This window comes from Hyla sarda, chromosome 1 (assembly GCF_029499605.1).
Source record: "Hyla sarda isolate aHylSar1 chromosome 1, aHylSar1.hap1, whole genome shotgun sequence".
Classification (NCBI taxonomy): Eukaryota; Metazoa; Chordata; class Amphibia; order Anura; family Hylidae; genus Hyla; species Hyla sarda.
In genome coordinates, this window is record NC_079189.1 from 576,173,773 (window position 1) to 576,187,695 (window position 13,923).

Sequence of the window (13,923 nt, forward strand, 5' to 3'; positions counted from 1 at the left end):
GTACCTTATTGCATCCTGCAGATGTCACAGTTGTCATACCGGAGCTGTGGATCCTCGGATCCCTACAGAGGATAAGCCGCACAGCGTATGATTGTTATGTATCTCATTTAATGAAAAAATACAATCATAAATATAATCATATGCCTTTTTATTATCATACAAAAGCAGCAAAAACAATAGATATCCATCCAGGGTCTGATGAATAGAAAAAATGCACTTTATTTTATGTAAATAATTTTTAAAGGAGATAGAAAAACATATCCCCTATCCTAGGTGTCAGATCAATGGGAGTCCGGCCATTGGGCCCCATCCTTTCACCCCCCGGAATCTCCGGCTCTCCCATAGAGCTGCACGATGGTGGCGTGTCTACCATTACTTTGTGCGGGGCGATACTCGATTTAGAAAGAGTGCCAGGAGATCGCGTAAGGTCCCAGCGGTCGCACTCCTCTGACATGGGAGGGGATATGTTTTTCTATCCCGAAGTATGCCTTTAAAGAAGTACTCCCGCTTTTTGCTTTTTTTTTTTGCCGTTATCGTGCACACTAACAATCACTAGTCCTACAGTGCCATCTGTTTTATTCCAGCTCAGCTGCATCTATGTGTTTTATTACTGTAACTGGGTTATGTGATTACTGGTCTGACCCACAGAAAATAACAGTGCTTAAAGGAGATCTGCAGTGTTAGACACATATCCCCTATAAGTGTATGATCGCTGGGGTTCTGATCGCTGGGACCTCACCCCCCCCCCCCCCCTGTGATCTTTTATACAGTGCCCCGCCCAACACGCCCCCTCTATGTATCTCTTTTGTGTTTCAAAAAGAAAAGAATTTCCGCTGTAGTATTCAGCAGCTAATAAGTACAGGAAGGATTAAGATTTTTTAATAGAAGTAATTTACAAATCTGTTTAACTTTCTGGCACCAGTTGATTTAAAAAAAAAAAAAAAAGGTTTTCACCGGAGTACCCCTTTAGACACTCATCCCCTATCCGCAGGATAGGGAATAGGTGTCTGATCGCGGAGGGTCCGACCACTGCGACCCCCCACCCGTGATCTCCTGTACAGGGATCCGGCATTGCTGCGGAGCTGTGTGGCTAATGTGCGCATCGTTGATCTCACTGAGTTCGACGACACGCCCCCTCAATACAGTTTTATGGGAGAGGCGGGGATCCACAAACGCTGCATCTCCGCCTCTCCCATAAAACTGTATTGAGGGGGCGTGTCGTCGAACTCAGTGAGATCAACAATGCGCACATTAGCCACACAGCGCCGCAGCTGTGTGGGGATGAGTGTCTAAAGGGGTACTCCGGTGAAAACCTTTTTTTTTTTTTTAAATCAACTGGTGCCAGAAAGTTAAACAGATTTGTAAATTACTTCTATTAAAAAATCTTAATCCTTCCTGTACTTATTAGCTGCTGAATACTACAGCGGAAATTATTTTCTTTTTGAAACACAGAGCTCTCTGCTGACATCATGAGCACAGTGCTCTCTGCTGACACCTCTGTCCATTTTGGGAACTGTCCAGAACAGCATATGTTTGCTATGGGGATTTCCTATTACTCTGGACAGTTCCTAAAATGGACAGAGATGTCAGCAGAGAGCACTGTGCTCATGATGTCAGCAGAGAGCTCTGTGTTTCAAACGGAAAATAATTTCCAATGTAGTATTCAGGAAGGATTAAGATTTTTTAATAGAAGTAATTTCCAAATCTGTTTAACTTTCTGGCACCAGTTGATTAAAAAAAAAAAAAAAAAAAAGTTTTTCACCTATATAATACCAGTCAAGGTGCCTTACCTGAGTAATTCACTTTATGGGTCAGGTATCATCTGGGAGGTTTTGGTTCGCCAAGATGCATGTTTTTAAGCGAGTCCCAGCCAATGGCTAACCGAGCATGCTGGGAGTTGTAGTTTTGCAACAGCTGAAGGCCCACTGGTTGGGAAACATTGTTCATTATTGATCCTTATTTTGGTCTTGACTAAGTGCAAGTGTTTTGTTTTTTTTCTTCAGAATAATCCCTATTTTCCTCATTCATCGCCCCGCCAATAATATCCCCTATGCCACGGTGGAGGAGGAGCTGATAGGAGACTTTGTGAAGTATTCCATCAAAGACGGGAAAGAGATCAACGTGTTGAGGAAAGATTCCGAAGCCGGGCAGAAGTGCTGCACCTTTCAGCACTGGGTATACGAGAGGACCAACGGGAACCTGCTTGTCACAGACATGCAAGGTGAGATGGCGCGATCACCTTGTTCACATTTTCTGCGTTATTTTTGTATTCTCGTCACTAAATTATAATCTAGAGATAATAACATTTAGTTTTACTGTAGGCCGTAAAACAAGATACTTTCACTGAATATCTACTGTGCTGACAACTAGTGGACAGTATGAAAGCTGCAACATTTAAATATTTATATGTGCAAAAATGCACTTTTATCTAATCAATTGTGCATTGCGTTCTACAGTGCATGCCCCCCCCCCCCCCCCCCCCCCCCACTAGAAATGTCTATGGGCTCAGGTGAGCACAGATCTGTCCATTTGGTGAATCAGTAAAATTTAGGTTTTAAAAGACTTAAAGGGGTACTCCGGTGGAAAAAATGTTTTAAATGAACTGGTGCCAGAAAGTTAAACAGATTTGTAAATTACTTCTATAAAAAAAAATCTTTATTCTTTCCAGTACTTTTTAGCAGCTATATGCTACAGAGGAAATTCTTTTCTTTTTGAATTTCCTTTTTGTCTTGTCCACAATGCTCTCTGCTGACACATGATGCTCGTATTAGGAACTGCCCAAAGCAGGAGGAAATCCTCATAGTAAACCTAGGCTGCTCTGGACAGTTCCTCACACGGACAGAGGTGTCAGCAGAGAGCAATGTGGACAAGACAAAAAAGAAATTAAAAAAGCAAAGAATTTCCTCTGTAGCATACAGCTGCCAATAGGTACTGGAAGGATAAAGATTTTTAGAAGTAATTTACAAATCTGATAGAAGAAAATGGTAGATGCCAGTGAGTAGAAAACTTCATCTTTATTTTGTAATATTAAAAGCATTGACGTGGAGAATCTTCAATAGACAACATGGATAAAATCTTTGGAAGAAGCGCCCAGCATGACGCGTTTCAGGTCATGTGACCTTTCATCAGATGCATCTGATGAAAGGTCACACGACCTGAAACGCGTCATGCTGGGCGCTTCTTCCAAAGATTTTATCCATGTTGTCAATTGAAGATTCTTCATGTCAATGCTTATAATATGACAAAATAAAGGTGAAGTTTTCTACTCACTGGCATCTACCATTTTCTTCTATCTGCCTTGGAGGATTCTTTTGCTGTACGGCGGACTGGTAAACTGACTTTTCGTCGCTGTGTTCATTAATTGACAAATCTGTTTAACTTTCTGGCACCAATTCATAAAAAAAAAACGTTTTCCACCCTTTAAAGATGCATTCTGAATAAAATAGCGCTTCTTGTGTATATCTTGTGCTTACCTTTTTTTACTGAAGTGGCTAGCTGAATGGGATAGGCTCCATTTTGGTTTACAAATGCACAATGATGTGGGTTCTGTAATGCAGCCCATATTTCCTATGAATCCCATGAGTCAGGTGTTTAATCACTCCAGCTGGTCATCTCCTCAGGCTGCTAGTGCTGGAGGCTACACAAGTCATTAGACTCATAAGTGAATTGGTGTCTGTTCACACTGTGCAATTTTCATGCATTTAGCTTTGCATTAATAGATTTTTTTTAGAGAAATGTGGCCTCTAATCACTATTGAGGTGTTTTATGAAGAGTTGAAGTATTTAGGCTGTGTTGACATGTTTACTGTGCATTTTTCACAAATTTCCACTGCATTTTAGCTGTTTTTGCAGCGATTTTGTAAAAGCATGATAACAATTACACATTTTTAACCATATTTTGCACAATTGTGGTACAATATCTCAATTTTGGCCATTAATTGGGGAAAATCACAGCAAAAGAAAGAAAAGCAGCAAGAAACTCAATGTGTGAATGCAGCCTCAGGGCAGGTGTATAACTGCTTTGTCTCGAGATCCCATAGAGATGGCAGCAGTATACAGATCTGGGTGGGGAGGGGTCTGGAAGCTAGTTGGAGGGATCTGGTAGGTGATGGTGTCATCTTGTAGTCCACAGGAAGTCAGAAACCAGGTCTGACATCCTGTCACTCACATTAAAGGGGTACTCTGCTACTAGACATTTTATCCTCTATCCAAAGGATAGGGGATAAGATGTCTGATCGCGGGAGTCCTGCCGCTGGGACCTCCGCAATCTCTGTGCAGCATCTGGCATTTATTTAGAATTCTTGGAGCGGGCAACGGGGATCGTGACATCATGGTTACGCGCCTCAGGATGTCATGCCACGCCCTCTCAATGCAAGTCTATGGGAGGGGCGAGACGGCAGTCACGCCCCCTCTCATAGACTTGCATTGAGGGTGCGTGGCATGACATCCTGAGGCGCGTAACCATGATGTCAGGATCCCCGTTAACCGCCCCATGTCACGATCCCCGTTGACCGCCCCACGTTCCGAACGCTGGAGCAGCGGAGTACCCTTTAAGTACAGCTTTTATTTTTAATTTTTTTTATTTTTTTTAGTTAGATTGATGATCAAATAACCCAAAGTAATGAAACATAGATGTAGCTGTACTAGAATAAAACAAATGATGTTGTAGGACTAGATATGGTGAGTGTGCATGATATGGACAAACACCAGCAAACCCAGAGTGCTTCTTTAAGTGTCTCAGATGATTTTAGGTAGAACTCCTCTTTAAGAAATACACGCCATTTCTACTGAGCGAAGTCATTGACATCTACCCCCTACGGAGACGTTTTTCTGGTTATTTCTTGTAATCTGCATGCACTGTTTTTTTTAATTCATTGCAGCGAGTGATCTGGCAGCCAGGGGAGAGGATGTGAGTAGAGAATATTCACAGCAGGGGAACATTGTGATACCAGCCGAAAGAAACCACTGGCACCAGACACATCGTAACCATTCAGCCATCTGTCTGCTATTAAATGTGACTAGTAGAATTCATTTGATAAATAACAGAATGTTTGGGTCTTCTGCCAGGTGGAGGGATCATGAACCTCATCCCTATGTAGATGGGCATCACCGACTGACAGAATATCAGTACAAGATGTCATAGGATAGTCTATATATATATATATATATATATATATATATATATATATATATATAAAACCCAATGTGTGTGTATATGTGTGTGTGTGTGTGTATGTATGTGTGTGTGTGTGTGTGTATGTATGTATGTATGTGTATGTGTTTATGTTCCAGCATCACGTCCAAATGGCTGAAGATATTAACATGAAACTTGGCACACATGTTACTTATATGTCAACAATAAACATAGGATAGGTAATTTAACCCTTACTCACCCCCATTTGCCAGGGGCGGGGTTTTTGTTTAAAGTCCCATACAAGTCTATGGGAATTATACTGCAAAACTTCCAAACGGTTGGAGATATTTCGATAATACTTGGTCACATGTTACTTATATGTCCACTTAAAGTATAGGATAATTAATTTAACCCTTAACTACCCCCCATTTGTGAGGGTCAGGGTTTTTGTTTAAAGTCCCGAGCAAATCAATGGGAAATGTATGTTCCCATATAACTTCCGTACGGCTGGAGATATTTCAATAATACCTGGTACACATATTACGGGTCGGGATAGGAGGTCGAGATATGAGGTCGGGATAGGAGGTCGGGATAGGAGGTCGGGATATGAGGTCAGGATATGAGGTCAGGATATGAGGTCAGGATAGGAGGTCGGGATAGGAGGTGGGGATAGGAGGTCGGGAAAGGAGGACAGGAAAGGAGGTCGAAATAGGAGGTCGAGATAGGTGTATGGGATAGGAGGTCGGGATTGTAGGTTGGGATTGTAGGTCGGGATAGGAGGACGGGATAGGAGGTTGAGATAGGAGGACGGGATAGGAGGTTGAGATAGGAGGACGGGATAGGAGGTTACGATAGGAGGTAGAAATAAGAGGACAGGATAGGAGGTCGGGATACGAGGACGGGATATGGGGTTGGGATATGACAACAATATATGAGGACGGGATATGAAGTCAAAAGCTTCCTCCTTTGTTGATTTTCCTCCACAACAAGGATTAGGAAAGAAAAACGGGCAACGCCGGGTACTCAGCTAGTATATATAATATGGGATCAGTGTCCCACTTGTGCCCATGTACTTGCCGTGTATGTACCGAAAGAAAGAAAGAAGGCTCCACAGCATAGATGTTGATACATTCTGAAATACTTTACTCTTATCTACTGTATATATATATATATATATATATATATATATCCCAGATTTATCAAACTGTGTGAGAGAAATTTTCCCTACAGCAACCAATCACAGCTCAGCTTTCACTTTACCAGAGCTTGTTAGCTGAGCTGTGATTGGTTGTTATGGGAAAATCTCTCCACTTTCTCTCTCACACAGTTTGATACATCTGGACCATACTATATGTATTTATTTATGTTCCAGCATCACTTCCATACGGCATGAGAGATTATATGTATAAAAAGCTCAATATTATCATATGAGGACAGGATATGAGTTTAGGATATTAGGTCAGATTATAAGGACGGGATGTGAGGTCGACATGCGAGGATGAGATGTAAGGAGGGATATGAGGTCAGGGTATGAGGACAGAATATGAGGATGGGATATGTGATTAGGATATGAGGACAGAATATGAGGATGGGATATCTGGTCAGGATATGAGGACAGAATATGAGGATGGGATATGTGGTTAGGATATGAGGACAGAATATGAGGATGGGATATGTGGTCAGGATATGAGGACAGAATATGAGGATGGGATATGTGGTCAGGATATGAGGACAGAATATGAGGATGGGATATGTGGTCAGGGTATGAGGACAGAATATGAGGATGGGATATGTGGTCAGGGTATGAGGACAGAATATGAGGATGGGATATGTGGTCAGGGTATGAGGACAGAATATGAGGATGGGATATGTGGTCAGGATATGAGGACAGAATATGAGGATGGGATATGTGGTCAGGATATGAGGACAGAATATGAGGATGGGATATGTGGTCAGGGTATGAGGACAGAATATGAGGATGGGATATGTGGTCAGGGTATGAGGACAGAATATGAGGATGGGATATGTGGTCAGGATATGAGGACAGAATATGAGGATGGGATATGTGGTCAGGGTATGAGGACAGAATATGAGGATGGGATATGTGGTCAGGGTATGAGGACAGAATATGAGGATGGGATATCTGGTCAGGATATGAGGACAGAATATGAGGATGGGATATGTGGTTAGGATATGAGGACAGAATATGAGGATGGGATATGTGGTCAGGATATGAGGACAGAATATGAGGATGGGATATGTGGTCAGGATATGAGGACAGAATATGAGGATGGGATATGTGGTCAGGGTATGAGGACAGAATATGAGGATGGATATGTGGTCAGGGTATGAGGACAGAATATGAGGATGGGATATGTGGTCAGGATATGAGGACAGAATATGAGGATGGGATATGTGGTCAGGGTATGAGGACAGAATATGAGGATGGGATATGTGGTCAGGGTATGAGGACAGAATATGAGGATGGGATATGTGGTCAGGATATGAGGACAGAATATGAGGATGGGATATGTGGTCAGGGTATGAGGACAGAATATGAGGATGGGATATGTGGTCAGGATATGAGGACAGAATATGAAGATGGGATATGTGGTCAGGATATGAGGACAGAATATGAGGATGGGATATGGACCGATTTTGAGGACGGGATGTGAGTTCGGGATATGAGGACAGGATAAGAGGTTGGAATATGAGGACAGGATAAGAGGTTGGAATATGAGGACAGGATATGAGGGTGGGATATGAGGACAGGATATGAGGTTGGGATACGAGAATGGGGTATGAGAACAGAATATGAGGATGAGACATGAAGTTGAGATATGAGGACAGAATATGAGGATGGGATATGTGGTTAGGATATGAGGACAGAATATGAGGATGGGATATGGATCGATTTTGAGGACGGGATGTGAGTTCGGGATATGAGGTTGGAATGTAAGGACAGGATATGAGGTTGGAATATGAGGATGGGATATGAGGTTGGAATATGGGGACAGGATGTGAGGATGGGGATATGAGGACAGGATATGAGGATGGGATACGAGAATGGGGTATGAGGACAGAATATGAGGATGAGACATGAAGTTGAGATATGAGGACAGAATATGAGGACGGGATATGAGGTCAGGATATGAGGATGGGATATGAGGTCGGGATATGAGGATGGGATATGAGGACAGGATATGAGGATGAGACATAAAGTTGAGATATGAGGTCGGGATATGAGGACAGGATATGAGGTTGGAATATGAGGACAGGATATGAGGTTGGAATATGAGGACAGGATAAGAGGTTGGAATGTGAGGACAGGATATGAGGTCAGGATATGAGGACGGGATATGAGGTTGGGATATGAGGATGGGATATGAGGACAGGATATGAGGATGAGACATGAAGTTGAGATATGAGGACAGAATATGAGGACGGGATATGAGGCTTCAGGTACATCTCTGCTTATGCTTATAATACATTAATGGTAACTTCTCCCTCCAGGAAGCTCGCCCCCTCATGGCAGTAGACTGATACACAGTTCAGGGTTTGTGTAGATGACATGCAGTTGGTATCTGGTCAAATAAAGTACCTTTTTTCCCCTACCCCACAGGTGTCGGAATGAAGCTTACAGATGTTGGCATAGCAACCATGGGCAAGGGGTGAGTAATCATTGGTAATCATTCTGTTCCGCAAGGCGTGTACCTGGATCATTTATGAAAATGCACAGGAATGTAGCCAGCAGAAACGTGAGAATTTCATGACAAGATGATTTTATGTAAGGGTTACACAGTGACGACAGCTCTGCTGTGCGGTATGGTGGCATCAGTGAAGTAAGGTTGTTCCATGAGCCACAGTGTGTACTTCTATGGCTAGAAGAGTGGTCTCCAAACTGAAGTCCCTACAGATATTGTAAAACTACAACTCCCAGCATGCCCTTTTCTGTCCGAGCATGCTGGGAGTTGTAGTTTTGCAACCCCAGGAGGGCTACAGTTTGGAGACCACTACTCTAGAATAAAATTATTTATAGCTAGCTTTTTCTTTACGGACACCTACTGGTTAAATAGAGAAGTGCACAAAGATGGTGCATAAGAAGTGAACTTTACAGGACATATTTTTATTATGTCTCTTATATTTTATTTTTGATTTACCAATGCAAGTGTTTTCCTATTTTATCAAGGTTTCTTTAGCTACTTTAAGTAACACCATCAATAGGCAGGGTCGTTTCAACACACTTGGGCTAGGTTCATCTTCATTGAAGGCTCCTTTCTGAACCTCCGTCTCAGATCCTGCTAAAAAAAAATGGGACAAGAAAAATGCTGCATGCAGTTTTTTGTTTTTTTTTGTCACATAATAATCTAGTAAAATGATGGATAACAGACAGAAACCTATCAGACCCCATTAAAGGGGTTATCCACCATAAGGTGATTTTAGTACGTACCTGGCAGGCGGTAATGGACATGCTTAGGAAGGATCTGCGCTTGTCTTGGGGCTAAATGGCCATGTTGTGAGATTACTATAATGCAACTGGCTATTTCCTGTTTGAGTTCCCTCCCTGCAACTACAGTCACATGATTCCTTGTTTGTAAGTGTGAGGTCATTTTTCTCCCTCCCACACATCAGCCACCCATTAAAACACTTCTGTGCTCCCTTCAATGCTATAGACCAGTGTTTTCTAACAAGGGTGCCTCCAGCTATTGCAAAACTACAATTCCTTGCAGAATGATCTCCTTCCCACCCAGCGGATGCTCCACCCATTAAAGCAGACTTGCTCCCTCTAAACACTTGACTAGTGAAGTAATGTCTCGGCCCAAACTGCTACCTGGGAAAACCTGAGAAGACACTCATTTTGTATGCTGTTAAAAATAAACAGAAGAGCTACGAGACCACCATCAAACACAGACACTATATTATGAACTACACTTATTTTACAGCCCCTGTAGCATAGGCAAATAAAAAAAAGATACCTGAATACCCCTTTAAGATACTGTAATATATCTTATCAGACAAAATGCTTCTTTCTTCTGTTATTGAGCTTCTTCCCTCCCCCCCCCCTTTTTCTCCAATCTGAAACAAGCTCATTTCTGTCCTGTTGTTTCCAGCTCTCTTTGAGATAAAATTACAGCTGCCCATAAAAATCTATGGCCGATAGTAATTTTTTTTAATACATATCTTCATTACCAGTTCGGCTTATAAATGCCTCAATGAGGCTGCTTTCCCCTTTTCTCCCTGCTTCAGGCACTGTGTGCACCTCCAGCAAGAGGCCCTGTGCAATGTGATTCTATGGCACAGGGTCTACGGAATTTCCGAATCGGAATATCTCCGGACAGAGATTTCGTAGTGTAAAAAATACCCTTAACCCCTTAAGGACCAGGCCATTTTACACCTTAGGACCAGAGCGTTTTTTGCACATCTGACCACTGTCACTTTAAACATTAATAACTCTGGAATGCTTTTAGTTATCAATCTGATTCCGAGATTGTTTTTTTGTGACATATTCTACTTTAACATAGTGGTAAAATTTTGTGGTAACTTGCATCCTTTCTTGGTGAAAAATCCCAAAATTTGATGAAAAATTTGAAAATTTTGCATTTTTCTAACTTTGAAGCTCTCTGCTTGTAAGGAAAATGGATAGTCAAAATTTTTTTTTATTTTATTCACATTTCCAATATGTCTACTGTTACGCCTAGCGCTCCGGGTCCCCGCTCCTCCCCGGAGCGCTTACGGCGTCTCTCTCTCCGCAGCGCCCCGGTCGGTCCCGCTGACCGGGAGCGCTGCACTGTCATGGCCGTCGGGGATGCGATTCGCACAGCGGGACGCGCCCGCTCGCGAATCGCATCCCAGGTCACTTACCCGTTCCCGTCCCCTGCTGTCATGTGCTGGCGCGCGCGGCTCCGCTCTCTAGGGCGCGCGCGCGCCAGCTCCCTGAGACTTAAAGGGCCAGCGCACCAATGATTGGTGCCTGGCCCAATTAGCTTAATTGGCTTCCACCTGCTCCCAGACTATATCTGATCTCTGCCCCTGCACTCCCCTGCCGGATCTTGTTGCCTTAGAGCCTAGTGAAAGCGTTACTGTGTTTGTCCATACTGTGTACTTGACCTCCTGCTATTACCTTATTGACTACGATCCTTGCTGCCTGCCCCGACCTTCTGCTACGTCCGACCTTGCTTCTGTCTACTCCCTTGTACTGTGCCTATCTTCAGCAGTCAGAGAGGTTGAGCCGTTGCTAGTGGATACGACCTGGTCACTACCGCCGCAGCAAGACCATCCCGCTTTGCGGCGGGCTCTGGTGAACACCAGTAGTGACTTAGAACCGGTCCACTAGCACGGTCCACGCCAATCCTTCTCTGGCACAGAGGATCCACCTCCTGCCAGCCGGCACCGTGACAGTAGATCCGGCCATGGATCCCGCTGAGGTTCCCCTGCCTTCTATCTCTGATCTCACCACGGTGGTCGCCCAGCAATCCCGACAGATCGCCCATCTAACCCACCAGCTGTCGGAAGTGTCCACCATGGTGCAGCAACTTCAGTCGCAACTTCTGCCTCTGCTACAGCAGCAACCATCTCCTCCGCCAGCTCCTGCACCCCTTCCGCAGCGAGTGGCCACTCCTAGCCTCCGCTTGTCCCTGCCGGACAAATTTGATGGGGACTCTAAGTTTTGCCGTGGCTTTCTTTCGCAATGTTCCCTGCACTTGGAGATGATGTCGGACCAGTTTCCTACTGAAAGGTCTAAGGTGGCTTTCGTAGTCAGCCTTCTGTCTGGAAAAGCCCTGTCATGGGCCACACCGCTCTGGGACCGCGATGACCCCGTCACTGCCTCTGTACACTCCTTCTTCTAGGAAATTCGAAGTGTCTTTGAGGAACCTGCCCGAGCCTCTTCTGCTGAGACTGCCCTGCTGAACCTGGTCCAGGGTAATTCTTCCGTTGGCGAGTACGCCATACAATTCCGTACTCTTGCTTCTGAACTATCCTGGAATAATGAGGCCCTCTGCGCGACCTTTAAAAAAGGCCTATCCAGCAACATTAAAGATGTTCTGGCCGCACGAGAAATTCCTGCTAACCTGCATGAACTCATTCATCTAGCCACTCGCATTGACATGCGTTTTTCTGAGAGACATCAAGAGCTCCGCCAGGAAAAAGACTTAGATCTCTGGGCACCTCTCCCACAGTCTCCGTTGCAATCTACGCCTAGGCCTCCCGCCGAGGAGGCCATGCAAGTGGATCGGTCTCGCCTGACCCAGGAGGAGAGGAATCGCCGTAGGGAAGAAAATCTTTGTCTGTACTGTGCCAGTACCGAACATTTCTTGGTGGATTGCCCTATCCGTCCTCCACGTCTGGGAAACGCACGCTCGCACCCAGCTCTCGTGGGTGTGGCGTCTCTTGATTCAAAGTCGGCTTCTCCACGTCTCACGGTGCCCGTGCGGATTTCGCCTTCAGCCAACTCCTCCCTCTCAGCCGTGGCCTGCCTGGACTCTGGTGCCTCTGGGAATTTTATTCGGGAGTCCTTGGTGAATAAATTCCGCATCCCGGTGACCCGTCTCGTCAAGCCACTCTACATTTCCGCGGTCAACGGAGTCAGGTTGGATTGCACCGTGCGTTACCGCACGGAGCCCCTCCTAATGTGCATCGGACCTCATCACGAAAAAATTGAGTTTTTGGTCCTCTCCAATTGCACTTCCGAAATTCTCCTTGGACTACCCTGGCTTCAACACCATTCCCCAACCCTGGATTGGTCCACAGGGGAGATCAAGAGCTGGGGTACCTATTGTTTCAAGGACTGCCTTAAACCGGTTCCCAGTACTCCCTGCCGTGACCCTGTGGTTCCCCCTGTATCCGGTCTCCCTAAGGTCTTTATGGACTCTGCCTGCCATAAGAAGTGCCTCTCCCCCCCTCCCAGTCCAGTCAGGCAAGCCTCGGTGCCTCCTCATGGCCCCCGTCCTGGTGTCACACTGCCCCGTGCCAGGCCTCGCCCTCTGCCCTCCCTCCCCATTCCCACTCCTGCTGTACTGCCTGCCGTTGAGGAATCCCTCCATTCTTTCCCTGTGTCCTCATCCCAGGGGAGGCAGTTACCGGACAAAGAGAAGGGGAGACCTAAGGGGGGGGGGGTACTGTTACGCCTAGCGCTCCGGGTCCCCACTCCTCCCCGGAGCGCTTACGGCGTCTCTCTATCCGCAGCGCCCCGGTCGGTCCCGCTGACCGGGAGCGCTGCACTGTCATGGCCGTCGGGGATGCGATTCGCACAGCGGGACGCGCCCGCTCGCGAATCGCATCCCAGGTCACTTACCCGTTCCCGTCCCCTGCTGTCATGTGCTGGCGCGCGCGGCTCCGCTCTCTAGGGCGCGCGCGCACCAGCTCCCTGAGACTTAAAGGGCCAGCGCACCAATGATTGGTGCCTGGCCCAATTAGCTTAATTGGCTTCCACCTGCTCCCAGACTATATCTGATCTCTGCCCCTGCACTCCCCTGCCGGATCTTGTTGCCTTAGAGCCTAGTGAAAGCGTTACTGTGTTTGTCCATACTGTGTACTTGACCTCCTGCTATTACCTTATTGACTACGATCCTTGCTGCCTGCCCCGACCTTCTGCTACGTCCGACCTTGCTTCTGTCTACTCCCTTGTACCGTGCCTATCTTCAGCAGTCAGAGAGGTTGAGCCGTTGCTAGTGGATACGACCTGGTCACTACCGCCGCAGCAAGACCATCCCGCTTTGCGGCGGGCTCTGGTGAACACCAGTAGTGACTTAGAACCGGTCCACTAGCACGGTCCACGCCAATCCCTCTCTG

General features: G+C 45.6%; 1 protein-coding gene across 7 annotated transcripts in view; it reads left to right on the plus strand.

Moving 5' to 3' along the window:
* The window catches only part of ALPK2 (alpha kinase 2), a 281,066-nt gene that overhangs the window by 251,262 nt on the left and 15,881 nt on the right, over positions 1 to 13,923 (plus strand). For all 7 annotated transcript variants that reach the window (XR_008848519.1, XM_056544329.1, XM_056544340.1 and 4 more), the window contains 2 exons: positions 2,004 to 2,221; positions 8,756 to 8,804. Coding sequence is in view for 6 of the 7 variants with exons in the window: in XM_056544329.1 (XP_056400304.1) it covers positions 2,004 to 2,221; positions 8,756 to 8,804 (267 nt within the window). In the remaining variant the exon portion in view is untranslated. The remainder of the gene's footprint in view (positions 1 to 2,003; positions 2,222 to 8,755; positions 8,805 to 13,923) is intronic.